The sequence below is a fragment of the Lycium barbarum genome, chromosome 10 (genome assembly GCF_019175385.1).
Source record: "Lycium barbarum isolate Lr01 chromosome 10, ASM1917538v2, whole genome shotgun sequence".
In the NCBI taxonomy this organism is placed as follows: Eukaryota; Viridiplantae; Streptophyta; class Magnoliopsida; order Solanales; family Solanaceae; genus Lycium; species Lycium barbarum.
Window position 1 is genome coordinate 116,748,029 of NC_083346.1, and position 23,633 is coordinate 116,771,661.

The 23,633-nt window shown below is 34.2% G+C and overlaps 2 protein-coding genes and 1 non-coding gene across 3 annotated transcripts; 2 read left to right on the forward strand and 1 right to left on the reverse strand.

Moving 5' to 3' along the window:
• The first annotated feature begins 872 nt into the window (after window positions 1-872).
• LOC132613879 (exocyst complex component EXO70A1-like) lies at window positions 873-10,745 on the forward strand. Its single transcript, XM_060328166.1, has 12 exons — window positions 873-1,164; window positions 3,428-3,523; window positions 3,648-3,853; window positions 4,329-4,571; window positions 5,773-5,911; window positions 5,983-6,195; window positions 7,222-7,427; window positions 8,303-8,497; window positions 8,593-8,692; window positions 9,632-9,741; window positions 9,815-9,961; window positions 10,372-10,745. The coding sequence occupies exons 1-12, from the start codon at window positions 997-999 to the stop codon at window positions 10,487-10,489; spliced, it is 1,941 nt and encodes a 646-aa protein (XP_060184149.1). The 5' UTR covers window positions 873-996; the 3' UTR covers window positions 10,490-10,745.
• Window positions 10,746-12,579: 1,834 nt separating this feature from the next.
• On the forward strand, window positions 12,580-12,652 carry TRNAE-CUC (transfer RNA glutamic acid (anticodon CUC)). The gene has a single exon. It is a non-coding gene; the product is annotated as a tRNA-Glu (tRNA).
• An 858-nt stretch (window positions 12,653-13,510) lies between these two features.
• Window positions 13,511-22,396, reverse strand: LOC132613972 (pentatricopeptide repeat-containing protein At5g04810, chloroplastic-like). The gene is made up of 10 exons (XM_060328294.1): window positions 21,627-22,396; window positions 20,266-20,393; window positions 19,691-19,831; window positions 18,478-18,564; window positions 18,101-18,254; window positions 17,425-17,484; window positions 16,382-16,810; window positions 15,238-15,533; window positions 14,614-14,743; window positions 13,511-14,204 (listed from the first exon to the last, which is right to left on the reverse strand). The coding sequence occupies exons 1-10, from the start codon at window positions 22,341-22,343 to the stop codon at window positions 13,743-13,745; spliced, it is 2,604 nt and encodes an 867-aa protein (XP_060184277.1). The 5' UTR covers window positions 22,344-22,396; the 3' UTR covers window positions 13,511-13,742.
• Between the last annotated feature and the right edge of the window lie 1,237 nt (window positions 22,397-23,633).

The following is a 23,633-nucleotide window of genomic DNA, read 5'->3' on the forward strand; positions in this document are numbered from 1 at the left end:
GCGATTTAGAGCAGATATACCCCCCTCCCCCCTCCCCTCGATTATAAAAATGATGTAAAAATACCTCTATCGTTACAAAATGATGCAAATATACCCTTTTTGCTGACGAAATTTTTTAAAAATCGTTTAGTTTATTTTTTAATTAAAAAAAATCACGTGGCTTTAAAAAAAAATTTGAGTAGACATTTTTTCTAAAGCCATATAATAATTTTAAACAAATATGGCTATAAAAAATATCTCTGTGGCTTTAAAAAAAAAAGAAACTACCCATTTTTTTTAAAACGAACCAAACCTGAACTACCAGAGAAAAATTTACCATGTGGTGTTAGAAAAATATGTCTACAAAAAAAATGAGTAGACTTTTTAAAAAGCCACGTGATATTTTTTTTTCATTAAAAAATAAGCTAAATATTTTTTTTAAAAATCCCGTTAGCGAAAAGGGTATATTTACACTATTTGTGTAAGGACAGGGGTTTTGCACCATTTTGTAACAGCAAAGGTATATATACATCATTTTTTAACGAAAATATATTTACACCTTTTCCTTTAATTATATATCAAGGGAAAGGTAGAGATAATTAGTAAGATCTCGTAAATCCCACCCTCCCAAACCACTAAGATTACATTACATATTATTGTTGTAAGCCGATTAAAAAAATAGAGAAACATTCCCCTATATACATTTTTTTTTTTTTTTCTCTCCAAATTGTCTACTTTAGAAAACCAAAGAAAAGAAGATATAAATAACTTATTGTACTACTACCATATAAAGAAAGATAAAAATAGAAGATCTAAAGCCTAGTACCAAAAGATACACTTTGAGTAAAAACAAAAACATCTGTCAACTAATATTGGACCACCTTTCAACATCATCAAACCCCCCTTATTTTTCTCTTTCATTCATTATTGCTTTTATTCCCAGTTTCCTTTATCAAATTTCTCTTCTTAAAATCTTTCAAAAATTACAACAAACTAAGCATAACTCAATTCTTGAAAATGGGTATACCAAGAAATGGTGTTGGAGTAGATATGTTAAGTGAAAGAGCAAAAATAATGAGAGATTCATTGCAAAAAAGTCAGTCAATTACAGACAATGTTGTTAATATTTTAGGTTCATTTGATCATCGTTTATCTGCTCTGGAAACTGCTATGCGTCCCACACAGGTGTCCCTAATCTTGAATTTTTACTATAAATAGTTGTTGCTAAGTTAGAAAATGATGAATTGATTGGTTTTGTTATAATTGGACATAGATTTGGTTGAATCTTGAACAAAAGAAAAATAGTTTTTGGTAGTTGAAGTTGTGTTTGTACATACATTTTACTTGAAAAAATTTTGGATAGTCCAAGTTCTGAAGTTTGGGTTTAATTTAAGCTAGTGTTTGGACATAGATTTGGTTGAATCTTGAAAAAAAAGAGTTCTTGAAGTTGTGTTTGAAAAATAGATTTTGGTAGTTGAAGTTGTGTTTGTACATACATTTTACTTGAAAAAAACTTGGATAGCCCAAGTTCTGAAGTTTGGGTCTAATTTAAGCTAGTGTTTGGACATAGATTTGGTTGAATCTTGAAAAAAAAGAGTTCTTGAAGTTGTGTTTGAAAAATAGTTTTTGGAAGTTGATGTTGTGTTTGTACATCATTTTACTAGAATAGTTGTAGCAAAGTTAGAAAATGAGGATTGATAGCGTTTGGACATAGATTTGGTTGAATCTTGAACAAAAGAAAAATAGTTGCCGCACCAGGAGTGACAGGATTAGGAATGAGGATATTCGGGATAAGGTGGGGGTGGCCTCGGTGGAAGACAAGATGCGAGAAGCGAGATTGAGATGGTTTGGGCATGTGAAGAGGAGAGATACAGATGCCCCAGTGCGGAGGTTGGCCATGGATGGTTTCAAACGAGGTAGGGGTAGGCCGAAGAAGTATTGGGGAGAGGTAATTAGACACGACATGGCGCAATTACAGCTTACCGAGGACATAACCTTAGATAGGAGGGTTTGGAGGACCCAAATTAGGGTAGAAGGCTAGTAGATAGTCTCGTTATCCGTTCTTATTAGTAGTCGCATTATTGCAATATAATTTCTTGTGCTCCGATTTCTGCTATTATCTGTTATTATGTGTTATTTCATGTGCTTTGGTTATCCTGTGTCATCTGCTCTGATTTCTGCTATTATCGGTTATTTTCTGTGCTCTGATTATCCTGTATTATCCTCTTATCCGAATCTCTTAACCTTATCTAACCGTATCTGACTTCTTTTTATGCTTTTATTGAGCCGGGGGTCTTTCGGAAACAGCCGTCCTACCTTGGTAGGAGTCAGGTCTGCGTACACTCTACCCTCCCCAGACCCTACGATGTGGGATTTCACTGGGTTGTTGTTGTTGTTGTAGTTGAAGTTGTGTTTGTACATACACTTTACTTGAAAAAAACTTGGATAGTCCAGGTTCTGAAAATTTTGGTTGAATCTTGAAAACAAGAGTTTTTGAAGTTGTGTTGAGAAATAGTTTTTGGAAGTTGATGTTGTGTTTGTACATGCATTTATTGATTGATTTTGTTTCAATTGGATAACCCCAAGTTCTGAAATTTGGGTTTAATATAAGCTAGCTAGTGTTTGGACATAGATTTGGTTGAATCTTGAAAAAAAGAGTTTTTGAAGTTGTGTTGAAAAATAGATTTTGGTAGTTGAAGTTGTGTTTGTTCATACATTTTACTTGAAAAAAAACTTGGATAGTCCAAGTTCTGAAGTTTGGGTCTAATTTAAGCTAGTGTTTGGACATAGGTTTGATTGAAACTTGAAAAAAAAAGAGTTTTTGAAGTTATGTTGAAAAATAGTTTTTGGAAGTTGAAGTTGTGTTTGTACATGCATTTTACTAGAATAGTTGTAGCAAAGTTAGAAAATGATGATTGATAGCGTTTGGACGTAGACTTGGTTGAATCTTGAACAAAAAAGTTTTTGAAGTTGTGTTGAAGAATAGATTTTGGTAGTTGAAGATGTGTTTGTACATGCATTTTACTAGAATAGTTGTAGCAAAGTTAGAAAATGATGATTGATAGCGTTTGGACATAGATTTGGTTGAATCTTGAAAAAAGGAGTACATCAGAGAATACATCAGAAGCTAATTAGCACGTAGGCAGTGCTGCGCCGTCTGTTGTACTGTTTTAGAGAGATTATAAAGGTTGTACTTCTGAACCAACCCCCTAGAGTGAAATAGGCACTAAGTAATTTTTGTTTGTGCGGATCTGAATGTTGAAGTGATTCCATTCCTGGATTTGTTTAATTTCTCGTTTCCATTTTAGGCGAACTGTTTTTCCTTTTCAATAGTAGTTCTTTTTCCTGATCCAATTTTGGTCAGTACTTTCTAATTTATTGCATTTACATTTTTGATCATTTCAGTTTTGGTTCATTTCTTGACTGGTGCTCAATCTGCTCTTTGTAGATAAGGACTCATGCTATTAGGATAGCTCATGGAAACATTGATAAGACTTTAAAGGCTGCTGAGGTTATACTGTCCCAATTTGATATTTCTCGTCAGGTTTGTTGTCTCTAATGTTTGTGAATCCGTTTTTTCTTTGTGATAATTTTATCAGATGAAATGATCCTTTTTAAATGCACCTTTTTAAATTAGAACTTCTTAATTAACGGTACCTTCATATTAGGCGGAAGTTAAAATACTTAAAGGGCCACATGAGGACATAGAAAGTTATCTTCAAGCAATTGAACAACTGAGAAACAATATTCGCTTCTTCAGCAACAACAAAAGCTTCAAGAGTAGCGATGGAGTGCTCAATCATGCTAATAGTTTGCTGTCCAAGGCTATTTCAAAGCTCGAAGAGGAGTTTAAGCAGCTCTTGTTATCTTATAGGTTTGCTTACATTTTTACTGTTTTCAACATATTCTATCTGTAGACTTGAAACCTTGTCCTACACTTCATGCTGATCTTGTTTTCTAGATACTTTGCATGTAAATTGTTAGTTCCATGAAACCTATTTGTAGACTTATGATTAATCTGAGATTCAAGTATATATATTGATATGAATTGTAGTTTTCTCATATCTTTCATGTAAAGATTAGTGAAGTATTTAAGGAAGTTAAAATGGTTGTATCAGTATGCTTTAACGTTGTGATTATGCCCTAGAACTATTTTTGTTCGGGATTCGAGGCATTTTGTGATGAATGTCCTCGCGTTGCTATCAGTTCTAAAATCCTATGTCTTGCCTATGTTCTTAACCTTTAATACTCTAAAGGAGGCTTCAAAATTGAAGTAGAAATGCACCCAAATTCTGCTACTTGACCTTCCAATGGAGCTTTTTGACTAAATCTGAATTTGACATTTTCAGTAAACCCGTTGAACCTGATCGGCTGTTCGAGTGTCTCCCAAATTCAATGCGACCTTCGTCATCACCTGGACACCAGGAACCTAATGGTAAGAGTCGTCACAGTAATGCTGAACAAAATGGTGCCGAAAATGCTGTCTACACACCCCCAACTCTTATACCTCCAAGAATCCTGCCTTTACTGCATGATTTAGCGCAACAGATGGTTCAAGCTGGTCATCAACAGCAATTTGTAAAAATATACAGGTAAATATCTATTTTTAACCATGAACTATGTGGTCATGTACTTCCAATGTTTCTTATCGTATAATATCCTGGAGAAAAGATCTACTGGCCTACAAGCTGAAGTATTTCTCTCTATTAAGCAGTTCGTTCAGAGAAATAGGTGAAGCTTAAGATGAGATAACTGCCTTACATGCTTTGTCAATGTCTGAACTTGAACCCATAAACAGTTGACACAGTTTCTGCTTGCTGCATAAGTTTAAATGTCCAATACAGTAAATATGGGTTGCACATCAAAGTGGTTATTATGGCTTTCAATATTCTTATGTCAGAGTAACAAGAACAAGAGCAGTAGAGATGCTCTTTTTCTCATTATATGTAGAATACAATACCATGTATATATAAACTGCTTTTCATTTTCATTCCTATTCGGGATATCTTAGGGCTGTGCACTATCTTGTCAAAGCCAAGTAATCCTCGGCCTAGCTAGAAACTGCTGAATTCACGCCTTGAACTTTTAGGTCTGAAATGAAAACTATTTGCAATTGGTTGAAGATTCAATTATTTATGGATATCTAAATACTCTATAGCACTCAACAGAAAGCAAACTAGATAGTGGATACATTGGAGGTGGTGAAGTCTCCAGAAAGTTCATTTTTGGTTTATGATGAGGACCGGAATAAATGGAGAAAAGCTGACTGGAAACCGTTGTGTGTGTGTGTGTCAGAGAGAGAGAACCCTAATCTTCATTCTTGCTCAAAACCTCCAATAGTCCAGTTCTTAAATCTGTGTAGTTCAGAGGTGAAATACTATAATGCCCTTTTCTCGATAGACGGGAGACCTTTTAGTTGCCTCAACTTTGTTCATACCAAAACCCACCTGAAAATAGAAGAGTAGAAGGAAATAAGTAGTTTGGTTTAAGTACCTTTTCATTCAATGTACTCTTTTATGAGCCGACTTTTGCTATTTTATAGGGTACCAGTTGTATTGGGGATGCTAAATAATAGTGTTACATATAGAGAGAAGAGGAGTTGAAAGTTGTGGCTTCAGGACAATTTTCTTGGCTAGGAGTTGAAAGTTGTGCTCTTATTGTTGAACATAAGTAGTAGTTTCTCGGTAATTTTTACACAAACATTGCAACAATATTTTTTGAAGTAAGTCGCATAGATTCCTTTCTTCATTTCACTCCTTTTCTTATTTTTTTGGTTTATAAATGTCTCAATAGGGAAACACGTTCTCCCGTACTGGAAGAAAGTCTTCACAATTTGGGAGTAGAAAAACTTAGCAAAGATGATGTTCAGAAGATGCAATGGGAAGTTTTGGAAGCTAAAATTGGAAATTGGATTCATTTTATGCGAATTGCTGTAAGTTATCTCTAATTCCCCTGGAAGTCGATAAAAGCTTGCCTTTGACTTTCTTATGGTTATTTGAACAGGTCAAACTGTTATTTGCTGGGGAACGTAAGGTGTGTGATCAAATTCTTGAAGGATTTGATTCACTCAATGACCAATGTTTTGCTGAAGTTACAACTGCGAGTGTTGCGATGTTGCTTAGTTTTGGTGATGCAATTGCAAAAAGCAAAAGATCACCTGAGAAGTTATTTGTGCTTCTGGATATGTATGAAATAATGCGGGAACTTCGTTCAGAGGTATGAGACATACTAGCAAACACACATTTGATTCATTATATTATACCTACATGGAATAAAAACTACGACTTTGTAGATCCTGGATGATGCTTGTTAACTGAGGATCAATTATGTTGTATATCATATTGCGAAGTCTTTTGACATAGATATGCCAAAATTGATCTGGTTCTTTATCAGCTACTAATAAGCTTTTGTGCTATCTTAAAATCATCATCCAAGTTTGACTAATTATTTCCACTGACTTAAAAAGCTGCCATTTAGCAAGCTGGTTCATGTGTAATCTACGAATCTCAAGTTAGGCTTGCTTATACTGAAAGACCCCGATTATCAAATAGACATCAGAAGAATAATATCATCACAGACATAGTTTTGACCTCATCTTCATGTGTTACTCATGGTGATGACATGATAGCTTTCTACTGTAAACTGAAAATTGTAAGAGTTAGATGATATGGTGGACTTCTTCTCCATAGACGGAAGCAGGCTTTAACACTTTACTCTTGTGAGGGTTCTCAGTACCTATTAAAGAAAATTTGTTTTTAGTTAACAAGGAGATGTATACGTTTAGAAATATAAATATATGGATTTCATATCCTAGTCAATCAAAAGAAGAAAATAGGTACATATTTTAGAATCTTAACATGCATATGGTTTTACTAGATACAGAATCCATGCAGCCTTTCTTTGCTACTTGTTCTTGTTCTTTGACATGCTAACTTGGTGAGTTATGCTAGACCCTTATCTGTTATACAACCAACAAATCGTTAACAATCTGTCATAACTCATAATTTTTTGATTGAGTAAAATAAATAAGTTTCAAAACTAAGTTTTAAATGTTTACATAGATAGCCTCCTATGTCAGTCCACCCCACCGCATTCTTTTTTTCCATCCAAATGGCCTTCTATATATTAGACCATCCTCCAATTTTCACGACTGCACTCCTTCGTTGTTGGCTTTAGAATCTTTCTCTAGTCTTCTGGTCTGCCTATTGTGCATATAAGATGAAGATATTGCGTCTTCTGCAGATTGAATCACTTTTCAGAGGTAAAGCTTGCAATGAAATTCGGGAATCTGCCTTTGGTTTGACAAAGCAACTTGCCCAGACAGCCCAAGAAACCTTTAGTGATTTTGAAGAAGCAGTTGAGAAAGACGCAACTAAAACTGCTGTCTCAGATGGAACTGTCCATCCCTTAACCAGCTATGTGATTAATTATGTGAAGTTCCTGTTTGAGTAAGTTACTCAACTACATAACGTGTTCTTTCTTTTTACTTGTATTCATGAAAGAAAAGTCAAATAACAGCTTCCTTCTTCCAAGGGGATATTACTGGTTTATCACGTCTTCCTCACTAAATTGTATGAGTACCTTCCAAGCGGATGTCCCAGGGACTCCTTAATGTGCCGTTAATATGAGCATTTGTGCTAGAGGCACAGTAGATAAATCTTGCTCTAATTGCCACAGTTTCTGGATAAGCTCTGGATTTCGTTGGGGTTTTCAGCTTCGAGGTTGGATAAATAAGTTTCATCATATTCATGTTTTTTTTTTTTTTTATCATATTCATGTTACGATATAGAATCAAACAAAGAAACTGGTTTATTGCAAATTTTTAGACTAAGAACTGCAGCAGCTATATGTTGGGCCTCAAGATTCAAATTTTGAGAATTGTAAACCACTAACCACAGATTTGGGCAAAGGGGTTAATGTGAAGAGTCTTTAAGGTTTTGAGGATTCACATACCAACTGGATTAGCATATTATTTAGGAAAGACCTTAACCAAATTTTGCTTGACTGCAAGGTTGCTGAATGTTTTTGCTTTATTTGGTCAGAGTTTTCTGATGCCTCAAATTTAAGCTTAGAGAGAACATAGGATCACACATTATTATCTTCCATTTTTTACACTTTGCTGCCCACCTGATATACATGTTAGTGTGGATAAATTGATTTATGTTGAAATTGTTTCTTTAATCAACTACGCCTCTTCCAAATCAGTTGGAATCAACTATTTGAATCCTCTATATTTTCTTTTTATGGAAATGAACACCCTGTAGATTAGCTGTGAGTCTTTGTTGAAATAACTGCCTTGACGAGTTGCATAATTTTGTTTCAGTTATCAATCAACGTTGAAACAACTGTTCCAAGAATTTGAAAATGGAGGAGATTCTCAGCTAGCTGCTGTTACAATGCGTATAATGGAGGCTCTTCAAACCAATTTGGATGGGAAATCTAAGCAGTACAAGGATACTGCTCTGACTCACTTGTTTCTTATGAACAATATTCACTATATGGTCAGATCTGTGCGCAGGTTTGTTAAATTGACTATACATTGGAATGCTGATGACAACCTCAAAGGTTGTTTGATTGCTTTATGGTTAGTTGCTTATCCCTTGTTGGTTCTAGGTCCGAAGCCAAAGATTTATTAGGGGATGACTGGGTACAAAGACACCGGAGAGTTGTACAGCAACATGCAAATCAATATAAAAGAATTGCTTGGGCGAAGGTATTGCTCATCTAGCTTTTTCCTCCTTCCGATTCTCTGCCTCAAGAAAATGAGAAAAAATAGGGGGGAGGGGATCAATTCAAATCTGAACATTTGAACTAAGCTAACCATATTAGCGCTTCTCCAAGTCAAGGTCAAGTTAACTTGCAGTACCTTAAAGGATCTTTTTCTAGTGATAATCTGAATGGGCATTAATCTTTCTGATTTTGCTGTTTTTCACTGCTTTATTTCTTGTCTATGGCTATGGTCTCAGTTAGAGTGCTGTGGCTTGAATCAATTTGCTGTCACCTGATGAGCTTTTACTGATTTAGCTCTAATTTGCAGCAGTGTCTCATGTATGATTATGCTGATTGATCTGCCATTTGAATTATTTGTCCACACCTGATGAGCTTCTTTTTTCTACCCCATATCCGGAGCTCTTGTGAGTGCATAGAGCAGGATCTCCCCTTCTTTTTTTGGTTGGTTACTAACCTTTATATATCTCATCAACTTCCTTATTCGTACCAACTCAGAGAAATTTTTATAAGTCCCTTGGTACCAATTCCATCATCATATCAACCGGTTGTTGCCAACAATATCTCCAGTAAGGAAGAGCTTAGGTACTCACAACCAAAGTAGGTGTGTACAGTTTGTTAAAGTATCTGAGAATGCTAATTCAAGTTAGTCAGTGACTTTCTCGGTAAATCATCTCTAGATCAGTAAAACATTATGAATACCATTGGGTACCTGAAAAGATAATTGCCTTGCTTTTCCTTGTAAAAGAAATTAAAGTTTCCCCCGCTTTAAACTATCTTTCGTGCAAATTCCTGCTCTTTTTGAACTGTCTAATTTTTCCGGATGGTGGAATTTACGTGGTGCATTGAACATATAGAAGTTTACCAAAAAAATGGAATTCGCATACAATTGTCCTAATGAATACCTTGCTTTATTCTTAAGTAGATCCTTCAATCCCTATCGATTCAAGGGCTAACATCATCTGGAGGCAGTAACTCTGGCAGTGCAGATGGACAAAATAGTAGTGGAGTTTCAAGATCGACTGTAAGAGACAGGTATGTTCTCAGATTTCTTATTTTATTAACTACCTTGGTTCTGGTGTGAAAACTTCTTGTTACTCTTCATCAGGTTGAAGATATTCAATGGGCAGTTTGAAGAGCTTCATCAAAGGCAAACTCAATGGACTGTTCCAGATACTGAGTTGCGAGAGTCATTGAAGCTTGCAGTCGCCGAAATTTTGCTACCTGCATACAGATCTTTCCTTAAACGCTTTGGGTATGTTTAAATTGATTTTGCTACCATTTCTCTCTTGCATGATTTTTTTTTTTTTTTTTTTTTGAAAACTCCAACACGGTGTAGCTAGAAAGTTGTTTGGTCGCTTGACATTCTTCAAATATGTGAAGCAGCGACAGTTTGTTTGTTTCATTCTTCAAATAAGTTGCATTAGTAGAAGAATATAACCCTCTAATTTCCGGTATAAAATCACTCATTCCAGAATAGAATTTACATAGAAGGTACATGGAGTAATATATATCAGAAAATGTATAAACATTGGTTGAAGAAATCGTTTAAACTGATTAAACTGTTTGACTCCCGAAATAGTTATTAGATAAAATGAAACATTAGAAGTACTTCCCATAGGAAATTTGAGATGATGTAAAATGCCTTATTTTCATGCATGACAGGCCCTTGGTCGAGAATGGTAAAAACGCCCAAAAGTACATCAGATATTCAGCTGAAGATCTTGAACGTATGCTCGGTGAATTCTTCGAGGGTAAGACGTTGATTGAGCCCAAACGTTGAATCTCAACTAGCCGCTTTTGAGTTCGTCTCCGTTCACTACCGATATGTTCAGAATCTACAGGTGCAACAAGTAGTATAAAAAAACACGAAAAGAGAAAGCTGTAAAGAGCAGTTCACTTGTATTTTGATATGGAATCTGTCCAAGTATTACAGTTTGCCACATCTCTTGTCCAAAAATGTGGTGCTTGTATTAAAGGTCATTTTGTAGTCAATATATCTTGTATGTTTTTGTATAGCAAAACCTTTTAATATTCTCTCTTAGGAGCTCCGTTTTGGCCTTATCGATCATAATTTTTCCTTGACATATCAGTATTCGACAACAATTTAATGATGAGTGTAAGTTCTATGGACGAGCGGGGTAAAATTCACTTAACAATTACCTTTTAATTGACCTAATTGTGCAAATTTGCTTGTTTGCTTTCTACAAATGATGGATTTGCTTGTTTGCTTTGATGAAAGAATTGATATTTTTGAATCTCTCAAAAATTTAGATGAATAGTAGAGTAAATTTATAGTCTCCAAACATGGATATATTAGCTCGCCATGAATGTAAATCTGGATTATGAGCCTGTTTGGATGAGCTTATGTCTATAAGCTGCAAATAGCTTATAAGTTAAAAAAAAAAAAATTTGGGGTAGTCTAACTTATTTTTTTTGGTTTATAAGTTGTTTTCAGCTTATAAGATGCTTTAGATAAGCTAAGTCAAATGGGCCCAATTATTTTTTTGAGCTTATTTTAAACACAAAATGACTTTAAGCTGGCCAGTCAAACACTCAAAAAAGTCGAAAACAGCTTATAATCAACTTATAAGCCAATCCAAACGGGCTCTATATTAACTATTGAGCTACGGAAAACAAAGAGAGTTGGACAACACCAACCATTACAAGAATAAAGAGGACAACATAATTCTTTTATTATTTTGATAATTATGGTGTCCGATATCAGCTTGCATACTTCGATTAATTTTATAAAGTATCAGCTATGTCTCGCCAATATAAATACCGGATAAATTTTTCCCCGAGATTTGAATAGATGAGAAAAATCACCTAACACAACATAATGCTTTAGCAATCATACATCACACTATCCTTTTGTGTGGACAGGGGAACAACTCAAAAAAAAAAAAAATGTTACTTACAAAACAAAGGTGGCACTAATTTTGTTGCTTTCAATTCCATCTTTTCTACTCCAAAAATGCGTATAGTAATTAATTTTTATTATTTGAGGAAGTAAAAAAGGGTAATCTTAATGAATTGTATCCAATGATTAATGTTATCAAATGAGTTTCTTAATACGTGTGTCAAAATATTAAACAACAGATTAGAGTGACATTGGGATGTAAATAACACGAATGGAAAACGTGCATTAAGTGGCTTTGGAAAGTTAAGTCCAAATTATATCTCCAAATGAGCATTTTAATTTAATTTACTTTCTCAATGGTGAGTGACAAAGTTTGTTCTGTTATGAACTCGGGGTTATATTTCTATTCTTAAAAAGATCATTATAGTTAGTTTTAAATTCAACAACTAAAACACTATTTTACTATTCATTTTATACTTGTGTGTTGATGACAACTTTGAGATGACAATCTACAGTGACAGATTCAGAATTTAAAGTTTACAAATTCCTATGACGACTTGAAGTTAATATGGTAATAATAACTGAATTTACAGTCAATATATTACAATAAAAAACTTTGAGACGACTTGAAATTAATACGATAATATACATGATCTAATAAAAATAACTACATTTCCATAAACCTCCCCGGCCTGACAGTCTAAATACCACAGTATGTAACATAACATTTCTTACATGCAGGGACGGAGCTAGAGAGTGAATCCCCTTCATCGAAAAATCAAAAACTTTTTATTATGCATATATAGTAGATGTTGAACCCCTAGGTAAAAATTCTGCCTCCACCACTGCTTATGAGTATCTATATCCATATGGCTGTCATGAAATATCTGATTTTCTTATTCAACTTATTTGTTTGTTTTGTTCTGCTCCTTGGGATTGGAATGAAGCAGACGTAGCTGAAATTGAAACTATATTATGTATACTTTAAAGAACGAATAACTAGTATCAATTCCGTTGTAGTCTAGTTGGTTAGGATACTCGGCTCTCACCCGAGAGACCCGGGTTCAAGTCCCGGCAACGGAATTTTCTTTTTCCTTTAAAATAGTTGCGCAGATTCAAAATTTAAAGTTTATTACTCCTATATACATATTTTATAGAGTTTAGACTAAAGTTACTGGATTTTGCTAAACCCGTACTTTTCATGCTAGCTCGGCCCTCTCATGCAATTTAGTATAACTTTTCTGGGGTATTGCATGGTAATGAGGTTCTAGTCTTGTGCGATATTTGTGACTTCTTTCTGCTGTTAAAGTTTGTTTTTAGACTTTTCTTTAAATGTGGAACAAGTTTCTGCTTTATCAATCACTACTTGTTTCTTTTGTTAGAGTTTGTTTTAACTTTAATTCAAATGTGGAACAAGTTTCTGGTTTTATATTATGAGTTAATCTAACTTGTTAGTTTGTGAGTATATAACAAAGAGAAATGTGATCTATGGTTGTCTTGTTTTTTTTTTTTTTTTTTCCCCCACCTGGTGTCGCATACCCACCTGGTGTCTCATACCCACATTGAGGCCCGACTAAATCTAGTTTCGAGCCGAAAAGTCCCACATTCGATTAGGGATAAAATGCTTCCCACTAAAGGCGACCCCATACCCAAGGTTCAAACTCGAAACCTCTGATTATAAAAGATAGGTAGCATATGGTTGCAGAATACCTTCTGTTTATGTTAGGAACTGGTTTTGAGCAGGCTGCTAATTTGGAGACTGGAATATTAACAATGATTTATACAGTATGTTGTTACTTCAATAAATTGTTCTGTTATGCTCATCTTTTTTAATAGAGTTAAAAAAAGTACTTCATATTTCCTCAGAATCAGCTGAATGATAAATTTTGATGTTAAATGTCATCCTGATAGTTATACATCAAATCTGAGTGCAAAAAAATATGAAAATTGAAAAAATATGCATTTGATTACAAGCTACAAATTTAAAACATATTTGTACATCCAAGAAAAGATCACTTTAGCTGCTTCAAGTCTCAACCTAAAAAGAGACAATTACAATTCATGAATATAGAATAAACTGCACAATCTTGATCAAGTCAAACTAGCGTCAAAATTTCATATACACCTAAGAACTCTTGGAGACACACACCTCCTATAGAAATTTGGACAATCATTAGCATCTCTCGATCTCGTAGTAAGAACTATGTTCATCGTCACAATTGTCAATCGAAGCTGCATTAAGAGTTCGGTGAGAACTCCAATCAGGCGGGAAGGTCTTTTGAAGGGATTCGGTTATATCACCACCGGTTCTCTCAATTTTTCTCAAACACTTGGACCAATGAATTGCAGTTTCCATATCAACAGTTAATCCAGACTCCACCATTTCTTCACAAACGTTTTGGATTCCCATTATAATGTGATCTTCGGAAACTGATGCCCTTGACAACAATGATGTCATTAAACAGTGATATACAGCTTTGTCTGGTTTCAGACCAGATTGCTTCATCTGTTCAAAGCATTTCAAACCCTTCTCTGGAAGAGAAGCCCGTGCCCAACCATGTATAAGAGTGGTATATGTTTTTATATTAGGTTTGATCCCAACAGTTTCCATCTCTTCGATTGTTTGCATTGCTCTCTGAAAACCACATGAAAACATTGATCAGAATTTTTGGTTATTCGGAAGAATGGAACATAATTTTGTTTGCCAAGAAAAACCACCATTAAAGATCACTTAGGATGACGAAAAGCAACTAAAATCAGATTCCTGATAGCATCTGACGCAAATAAACCTTGCATACCATGTATTATTAGGAACATAACTCAATGCAATGTGGATGAAATATATCTCAAATAACTTGGGACTGAGCCGTAGTGGTAGTTGTTTCACTGCATAATGGTTACTCGTCTTTAAATGCGTAATAAGAATTACTCATCAGTATATAAAGTAAGAATTGATAATAACATATCCATTTGCAGGCCTTAAGAAAACAACGATTAACAATATAAATGCAGGGAAAGTTGCAGATAGATCATCAAGTACATACTTGCATGTCTCCAGCTTTACAACAAGCATTTATGAACGACGTATATGTATGGATGTCAGGTAGAACTCCTTCTTGTCTCATCTGTTGCATCAGGTCAGAAGCCTCCCAGACATCACCTCGTCGAGCCCATCTGTATCAACAAGAAAGATAGTAGGAGAATCATAGTCTAGTAACAAGAAAGGCAAACACAAGCAAAAGAACCTCCATAGAGTAAGGGAAGTGGAAGTTTAAACCGATATGCTAATAGACATTTTTTCCTTTTGTTTTATTCCATTAATTGTTGATCCAAGGTCTATCGAAGCATATATTGTAAGCTACAATCCTAACAAAGCAGTATACTCCCTCCATTTCAATTTGTTCGTCTTAGATTGACTTGGCACGGAGTTTAAGAAATTAAAGAAGACTTTTGAATCTTGTGGTCTTAAATTACAGATATGTATAATGTACCAAAATGCCTTTTAATCTTGTATTCTTAAACATACCATGTGGGATATTGAATTAAATAGTTGCCGAATTAGGAAAAAGTCATTCTTTTTTAAACAGACTAAAAAGGAAAGTAAGACAAACAAATTGAAACAGAGGGAGTAATACACAAGTGCACATCCACAGTAAAACTAGCCATACCCGTCAATTAATATGTTATAAACAAAGGTATTCCTGGGGATGCTTTTGGCACTCATTTCTTTTATCACCGCCAAAGCACTTTGCATCCTGCCTGATTTACAGCATGCCTTGAGTAATGCCTCATATGTATATATGTCAAGCTCCAAACCCTCATTTTTAACTTTTGAAAAATATTCACAAGCTTTTCCAATATCACCAACAGATGCATAACCATGCATAATGGTTGTATATGTGTACTCATTTGCACTAATGCCTGCAAGCAACATGTCGTCTAAAATTTGTACAGCCTCCTCCATCTGTATCAAGTTAAAGATAAAGTGAACAAACAAGGATCCAGAGAAAGCAGTTGCATAGGCATGCCAATTTTCCAGAATAGAAATTGCAGATGCCATATAAGCCATAAGTAAAGGAGTATTGACTCATTAAACTAGATTATGCAAATAGATATTATGATGAAGGGAGTTCCTGTCCCAACCCTTCCTCCTCTCACAAGAAAGAAAAAGACAATAAGGGATATGAAAGGAAATGGTGGTTTTATAAACTCCATCTACACTAAAATTCAACATTGAAGGCCATCTAGCAGATTCAAAGAAGCCCTAAAATATACAGGGAACACTAATATTGGCATATTTGGTCAATCTCGAGTCTCAAGAACGGTATGGAATTACCAAGAAATATTGCTGATCCACAACATCCATATACCTTTCTATACTATGCGGTTGCAAGCTGTAAAACGAATTCTATTTGATGGAAGTCAGAGAAATTTCTTTTTTCCCTTTCTTTGGGCACTGGCAGGGGATGGGTGTGGCAGTTGAGGGCATTAGCCTTTATTATGTGGAGTCAGCAACTTAAGTTGTCAAAGAGACTGCATTTACATGCGGGCTCATCGATTTTGTATTGGTTTTTGTGCTTGGTGGTTCAGAATTGGTCTTTTAGCCACTATTGAAAATTACAATATATATATATACGGATCACATAGACATCTATTTCACACTTAATTCTAAGTATAGTATAGCACTGGTTTGCTACATTTTCCCAAGCTATAAAACAATATCCTCAGGTGGAAAAAGGGTGTTTCCTCTCTTATTCTTTTCTTTCTTTTTATCCTTTTAAGTCTGCCTAAAGAAAATATTTGGTAGTTTACCTGACGCTTCTCAACAAGGCCAAGAACTAAAGCATTGAAAGTGTGAACACTTGGGATGCATCCACTCCTCTTCATCATATCAAAAACGTCAAGTGCTCTTCTTACTTCTCCAGCTTTTGCAAAAGCATGAATGATTGGCATAAATGTCCTTGAGTTTGGCCTATGCCTCTCCTTTTTCATTTCCTCAACAATGCGTAGGGCGCGATTCACGTTACCCATGCCACAAAATGCTCTGATAATGTTATTATAAAGCACCACATCGGGCTTCAAACCATCTCTTATTACATCCTCAAAAATTGCAAAAGCACTAGCCCAATCTTTCAAATTTATGAATCCATTCATCAACATGGAATATGTCTTCATGTTATGCTTTATGCCAGCCAATTTCATCATTTCACTGATCTCAATAGCTTTGGATACCTTACCAATCTGCAATGGTTTAACATCAATATTACAAAATTCAAATGAACTAAAGAAGTTGTAATATGGAACTCATAAACAATATCAAATTGTGATTAGTATCTAGAATTATATGCTCAAACGGGCTAAAGACTTCATATTGCAGACCCTAACTAGTTTGGAATTAAGCCTAGCTGATTGAAGATTGATTGACTGATTTGAAATGGAAAAGAAGCAAACAGCTAAAATGACCAAGCTATCCAACTTAGTAGTTTGACTTGATATACACTAGTCGGTGACCCCTAAATTAAGGGTACTTGGTGGTTACATAGTAGCTATATTTTATTTGTTTAGCACAAGTAAAGCCTTTCATACTGTTGAATCTTTCATATTCTGTAGGCAGAATCTGACAAGTTAAACTGAGAGCACAAGTCGTTTAAACTCAATTAATTTTTAGTGCTAATTGCCTTTATCTACATGGTCTGTGCTACATATATCAGACCAAGAGTTCCAGCCTTCCAGGAAAAAAAGAAGATTAAAAGAAGCAAATTGAACAAGTTTTCTTTTTACAAGTAAGAAGCAATTTAACAAATTAAACGGAAGGAAAGTGCTTAATAATCTAATAGCAATCCTGAGTAACCGACCTTGATATAGAGGTTCATCAAACATCCGTAGCTGACAACTGAAGGTGTAAATCTACACTCCTGCAATAATAATTATAGTATCGCTTTAGATCAGTCATGAATGAATATTAAGATTCAATGCACATAAAGCTGTCCATTCATCTTTTAAGCACTGTTCAGAAAGGCTGTTCTATTTTGAACTGTTCAGGTCTTCTACTTTCTCCTTCTTGGTATGAAGAGTTTTCTTCACTTACGAATAGATTTGACGTTGTTTAACACTTCATAGCAAAATATCTCAGGTACCTGTCGGGGAAATTGCCAACCATTTTTCCTCTCTACGAACACTACTTCATCCTTCTATCTATAAGTTATATTACTAGCCAAAATTATGTTATAAATGAATACAGCAGTGAGATACCCAAAATAAATAAACTAAGACAGCTAATGCATATTGACCTAAAACCAACTTCGATTAAAGTATTAACCAAGGAAGAGTAGAGCTCTCAGCAGGGTAAAGAAAATGCTTCAATATAATTTTCAGTTTTCATTCTGAAAATTTCTCATTTCCTTTTCTCAATAAAGAAACTTCAGAATCTGACCAAAATAGAAAGAAAAAGCCGGAGGAAGAAAACCATATTAAACACCTAGAGACACGTTCAGGTTTTACCAATTTATAAACTTCCGCACAAAATTTTACCTGAAGTCTATCAAATACGACGAGACATTTTTCCTCATTTCCTATCATAGTATAACCATCCATCATGGTATGATAGATATCAATTGGAGCATCAATACCCTCCTCTTCCATCTCCCTGACCAATTCTTCGGCTCGATCCATGTTGAATGTTTGGCTGGCATTTGATAATTAATCCAACAGACAACATTAACTCGTAATAATATCTTTAAGAAAAAGCATTTAATATGAGAAGGCCGCAGAGAAAGAATACTGCTGCAGAAATTAGCATATGGGCAATAACAGCAATGGTTTACATGCTAAAATTGCATAAATAAGACCATAACGAACTCTAACTCAAAAGAGAAAAACAAAAAGGCTCAAATTCAAAGAAAACACACCAGTTAGCATAGATGATGTTCCCATATATGATTGCATTTAATGTCAGATCCCTCTCTTTGGCCTCCTTAAACCATTGCTCGGCAGCTCTTCAAGAAACAGAAAGAGAAATGACAGATAAGGAAAAGTTATCATTAGATATCCCAAATAAAGGTTGAGAGAACTCCTGATAAAAAGAATAGTCAAGAGAACTTAGGATAAGGAAAAGTTATCATTAGATATCCCAAATAAAGGTTGAGAGAACTCCTGATAAAAAGAATAGTCAAGAGAACTTAGTAAACTTGATTACTCAAGAGAAGAGCTTTAGTGAAGACAAAACTTAAAGCCAAAAGTTCTTCTATGCAATAAAGACATTATCATATACACATTTACCATATATGGAAAATCAGTTTTCTTATTTTCTAGCATGCCTAAGGACTGAGTTGTTTAGATGCCATAGGGGCTACACTATAAAGAAAAGAAACAACTGAAATAGAATAGTACTGATATTCCCACAGTGTAAGGCACTGAGCAAAGGTTAAAGCCTAAATGGGATTGATTGCCAAGTTCAGTACCAGTTTTTGAACTGAAAACCCAATTCAGTACCAGTTGTCCGTTAAGTTATTATACTTAGCCCTTAGATATGTTTGTTACGGGAAAGTAAAATCACTTCATAGATCTGTTGTTCATTGAAATGCTATAACAAATATTAGGTGCAAACAACTAAAATCTAAAATGATGAATATCAGATGATAGTAGATAGAGGTTTCTATGCCTACAACTTTGCATATGAAAATGAGACATGTTTAAATTATTGAGGTTAAGAAAAATATTTGCCTGTATACTGGAGAATTATGACTTGCATCTGATGTTATAAGAAAAAATGTGCTCAATACATTCAAACTATTAATAATCACAATATGTTATTTTTTTAATGAGAGGTACGTTTAACTTTCTACTCTCACAAGTTCATAAGAATGATAACTTAATTTATGCACACTTAAATATTTTAATACTTAAAATAGTCATTATATACTCACACATTATATGTTATATATACACTATAAAATCATTGTCAGTTTCATCAAACATCTCCGAGGTCATTTACTAAATAAAGGTGAAAAAAGGGAAGGTCAATGTTTTCAAACTAATCAAACTTAACAAACCCAAAGTAAATGTAAAAAACAACACAATGACAAATGAACAACAACAGTTAAAAGAGGTTAAATTGCTCACTCTATATCGCCCACTTTGGCAAATCCTCCAATAAGAATGCTGTAAGTCACAAGACTCAATTCAATTCCATCATCTTTCATCTTCCTCACACAAGATAGTGCTTTTTCCACGTCTCTACCCACTGCATAAGCATGAATCAGGCTGCACATGCGTAACACTTTCGTTGAAGCAATACAGATAACATAGTATTCATTTTCGGAAGTAGCATATAACATGGTGCTAACTTTCAGAAGTAGCAATGTTATATATTACTGAGAAAATAAGCATATCAATTGAGTATTTAAATTAATGACATGTTCCCATGAATGTTCAAAGATAAATTCTTTGTCTTCTTTTTGTTTCTTTATTTCGTGTGTGCATGTGTTTGGGGGGTTGAACAAGAAGAGAAGGAAAAACAGGTTCATGCGACACTCAAAAAAGAAGAAATGCCAAACTGATAATGAGCAAATATGTCGCCGAGATTGGCTTTGAATCATATACATCCATAAGCATTTGGTCATGGGGTGATTTACTTGGAAGAATTGTCTAATGAAGGGTAGATAGAACTGAAGAAACAGTTAAACAGGCGAACTAACTTGGTATATACATGAGAGGTTGGCTCTATTCCTCGAGCACGCATCTTCTCAAAGGTTTCACGTGCACGATGCATGTCACCCCTCCTTGCATAGTAGTTCACCATTAAGCCAAATTCTTTCCTGGATGGCTACAAATAGAAGGAATTATTTTACCTGAAAGAATATGATCAAGAGTTTCTAAAAAGCCTATCGAACTTTAACCATTCAAGTACAATTTAGCTAGTCACCTGTCAAAGTTAAGTATAATCTAGTATTTTGGTACATTAGCAACTTTACATTAGACTAAAATGAACATAATGTATACCATAAATAAATGTGAAAATTTTCATTACCAGAAAGTCATATCTAGAGGTAGTAGACTAGTAGTAATAATTAAGCAGTCAACAGTTAAAAAAATAGACGTTAGGACTTTAAATCATCAGAAGTACCAATTGTTACAATTAAACCAAGGAAATAACTAAATTGGCTAGCACATTATCTTATCCTTAGATAAATGGCACATAATCTTATAAAACTAGGGATTACACCATGAACGAAGATTTCCGTTTCTAGGAATATGCAGCATCTTGGGTCAATGGAGAAGGGGGCAACTAATTAAGTATGGAGAAGTAAATAATAAGTAAGAATTATTGGAATAGGAAATAATTTAAACATATCGGAATTCAAGTTACATTTTGCTAAGATCTCTCTTGCTCTAAAGCCACAAAGAATCAAGAGCAAGAGGTATCTCAGGAAAAGGAAATATTGATAGCTGATAAGTACTAGACATATCACTTCCTCATTACCAAAGCAAATAAATCATAAATATTTGCACACACGCCATTTAGCACCAAAAGTATTACTACCATATTAACAAGGCCAATAACACATAATGAACCAATTCAATTTATTATTCTAAAACCTTATCATGCTTTTCCTTGTAATAACTATACTAAATTATGTATCTAACACTTTCAATCATAGTAACTTTAGTAAGTACTAGCCATATTACTTTCTCATCAGCAAAGCAAATAACTGATAAATATTTGCACACAGCATTTAGCACCAAAAGTATTACCCCATTAACTAAGCCAGTAACACATAATGAGCAAACTTATTTTATCCTATTCCTTATCATGCTTTTGCTTGTTATAGTTATCTAACTTACCTATCTAACACTTCCAATCATACATTTTAAGTACTCCCTCCGTCTCACATTATCTATCGTGATTTCTAAAAATAGTTGTCTCAAATAATTGTCATTTTAGAAGTTCAAGACAAAATTTATTATTTTTTTCCCATTTTATCCTTAGTAGTAATTGTTCTTGAACACTGCAAACACCTTAATAGAGTAAAAGGAAGTATTCCAGTAAGCATAACACCTTCTTGATTCGTTCAAATGCCCGAACAACGGCCTGCCAATCCTCCGGCTGTGCTTCTAGAACCTTCTTGAACTCCCTCCCGGACCCCTCCCTCGCCTCGTGCCACGTGTACTTATACTTCTCCTCATCTGTTTTTTCTTTCAATCTCCTCCCATCATCCAACTTCACATTCAAAACTCTTCCATGAAATTCAATACCATCAAACTCCAATGCCTTGTTAGCTGACTTGTCAGCAATTGGACCTTCAAATATCACAAACCCAAACCCCATATTCTTTATTAAAATCACATTCTTTATAGGCCCAACTTGTCTAAAGAACTCAACAACCTCCTTTTCTTTAATCCATACTGGCAAATTCCCTACAAAGATTTTACCTTTTTCCTTATATTCAACTTTTTCCTGCAAATTCCCTATAAAGATTTTACCTTTTTCACCATTTTCAATTCTTTTTTGCATTTCCTCATCATCTAAAATGTCTAAATTTTCCACATGTGTCCCATTGTTTGATAATAGCGGTGGTGGGGGTGGGGATAGTTTGCTGGATAACCATAGCTTGCTATTGAGGCTAGGTGGTGGTGTGGTGGAATTAAGTAGATGTGTGAGGGGTTTCTTGGTAAATTTAGGAGTTTTTTGAGGAGGGGTTTGAAGGGATTTGTTGTTACTAATGGTGAAGTTGGGTGTGGTGGAAGAGAGGGATAAGACAGTATCCATCATCATCAACTAACTCCACTAGAAGTGACAACTGACAGGGCTGGAATTAAAAAGCTTCATCTTTTCTAGTCAAAGTGAAATAGTGCCTTTGTTTTTTGACCACATGCATGTTCATGGCTCGGTTTTGGGTTAAAATCAAAACTAAATTAATCTAGTCGGTTTTTAGAATTATTAAAATCAAACTAAATAATACATATTCATCGATTTGATTGTAGTTAGTTTTTTGATTTTGAATAAAATTAACAGTATTTCTATCTTTCATGTTTTGTTTTTCTACAATTAGGAGAGAATTTTCTATCATTTTCCAACTTATAATCCGTTATTACTCTTTTATTGTGTAATTTCTTGCATTATAGAGAAAATGTTTTAGGATTTATGATTTTAATTAAGTGAATAAAATTTATAAGAAATACAAAAAATAAACATAGGTAAATCTCAAATAGTTGTTTCTTTGAGTAAATGAGTTTGAATTCATGGATTTCTTTTCTAAAATCGGCTTAAGGTATAAAGTTCATTAGCTTATTACAGATAAATAAATTTTTGCTTAAAAAGTATATAAATTATTTAAAAGCATTTATAAAAATTGATATATTGTAATATATAATTATAAAAATTATGTATAAATTTATCGGTTCGGTTCGATTTTTTCTTCAGTTTGCTTTTAGTAAAACCAAAACCAAACCAAATATTATCGGTTTTTAAAAATTCAAAGCCAAACCAAACCTAACCCAAGTAAATATTGGTTTATTTAATAGGTTTGGTTTTGGTTTTCGGATTGGATCGGTTTTAAACCAAACCGTGAACACCCCTAGTTTTTGTTTGTCTCAAATAAAATTATATTTTTTATTTTTAATAATTTAATTCTAATCTTCCATTTTTTTAAACTATAAACCCACGGTCGCTATCTGCACCATGAGTAAATTTCATTCCAGTGCAATAACTCGCAAACCACACTGAAAGGTAAGGATTTCGAACTTGTGACCTTCCACTTGGGATCTCCTATTCAACCAACTCGGTCACCCTTCGGGATAATTCATTTTATTTTTATTTTTTTTGTTTATTATATTATTAGTAAGATAATTTATGGTGATATAAATAGTTACTCCCTCAGTCCCAATTTATATGACACACTTTTCTTTTTAGTCAATTAAAAAAAATGACAGATTTCCTTATTTGACAACAATTTAACTTTAAATTTTACCTTTTACGCTTAGCGAGATAATTTATAACCATACAAATATATTTGGCTTATTTTAGACCACTAGATTCAAAAGTCTTTCTTTATTTCTTAAACTC

Bases quoted from the DNA above. Each gene is read 5' to 3' on its own strand.
- LOC132613879 (XM_060328166.1), top strand. From the start codon at position 997: ATGGGTATACCAAGAAATGGTGTTGGAGTAGATATGTTAAGTGAAAGA. The intron at 4,572-5,772 runs GTAAATATCTAT...ATGTCTCAATAG, and splicing joins CAATTTGTAAAAATATACAG to GGAAACACGTTCTCCCGTAC. The intron at 8,693-9,631 runs GTATTGCTCATC...ATTCTTAAGTAG, and splicing joins AAAGAATTGCTTGGGCGAAG to ATCCTTCAATCCCTATCGAT.
- LOC132613972 (XM_060328294.1), bottom strand. From the start codon at position 22,343: ATGATGATGGATACTGTCTTATCCCTCTCTTCCACCACACCCAACTTC. The intron at 20,394-21,626 runs GTGTTATGCTTA...TTCTATTTGTAG, and splicing joins CATTTGAACGAATCAAGAAG to CCATCCAGGAAAGAATTTGG. The intron at 14,744-15,237 runs GTATGGCTAGTT...TTGTTGATACAG, and splicing joins TATAACATATTAATTGACGG to ATGGGCTCGACGAGGTGATG.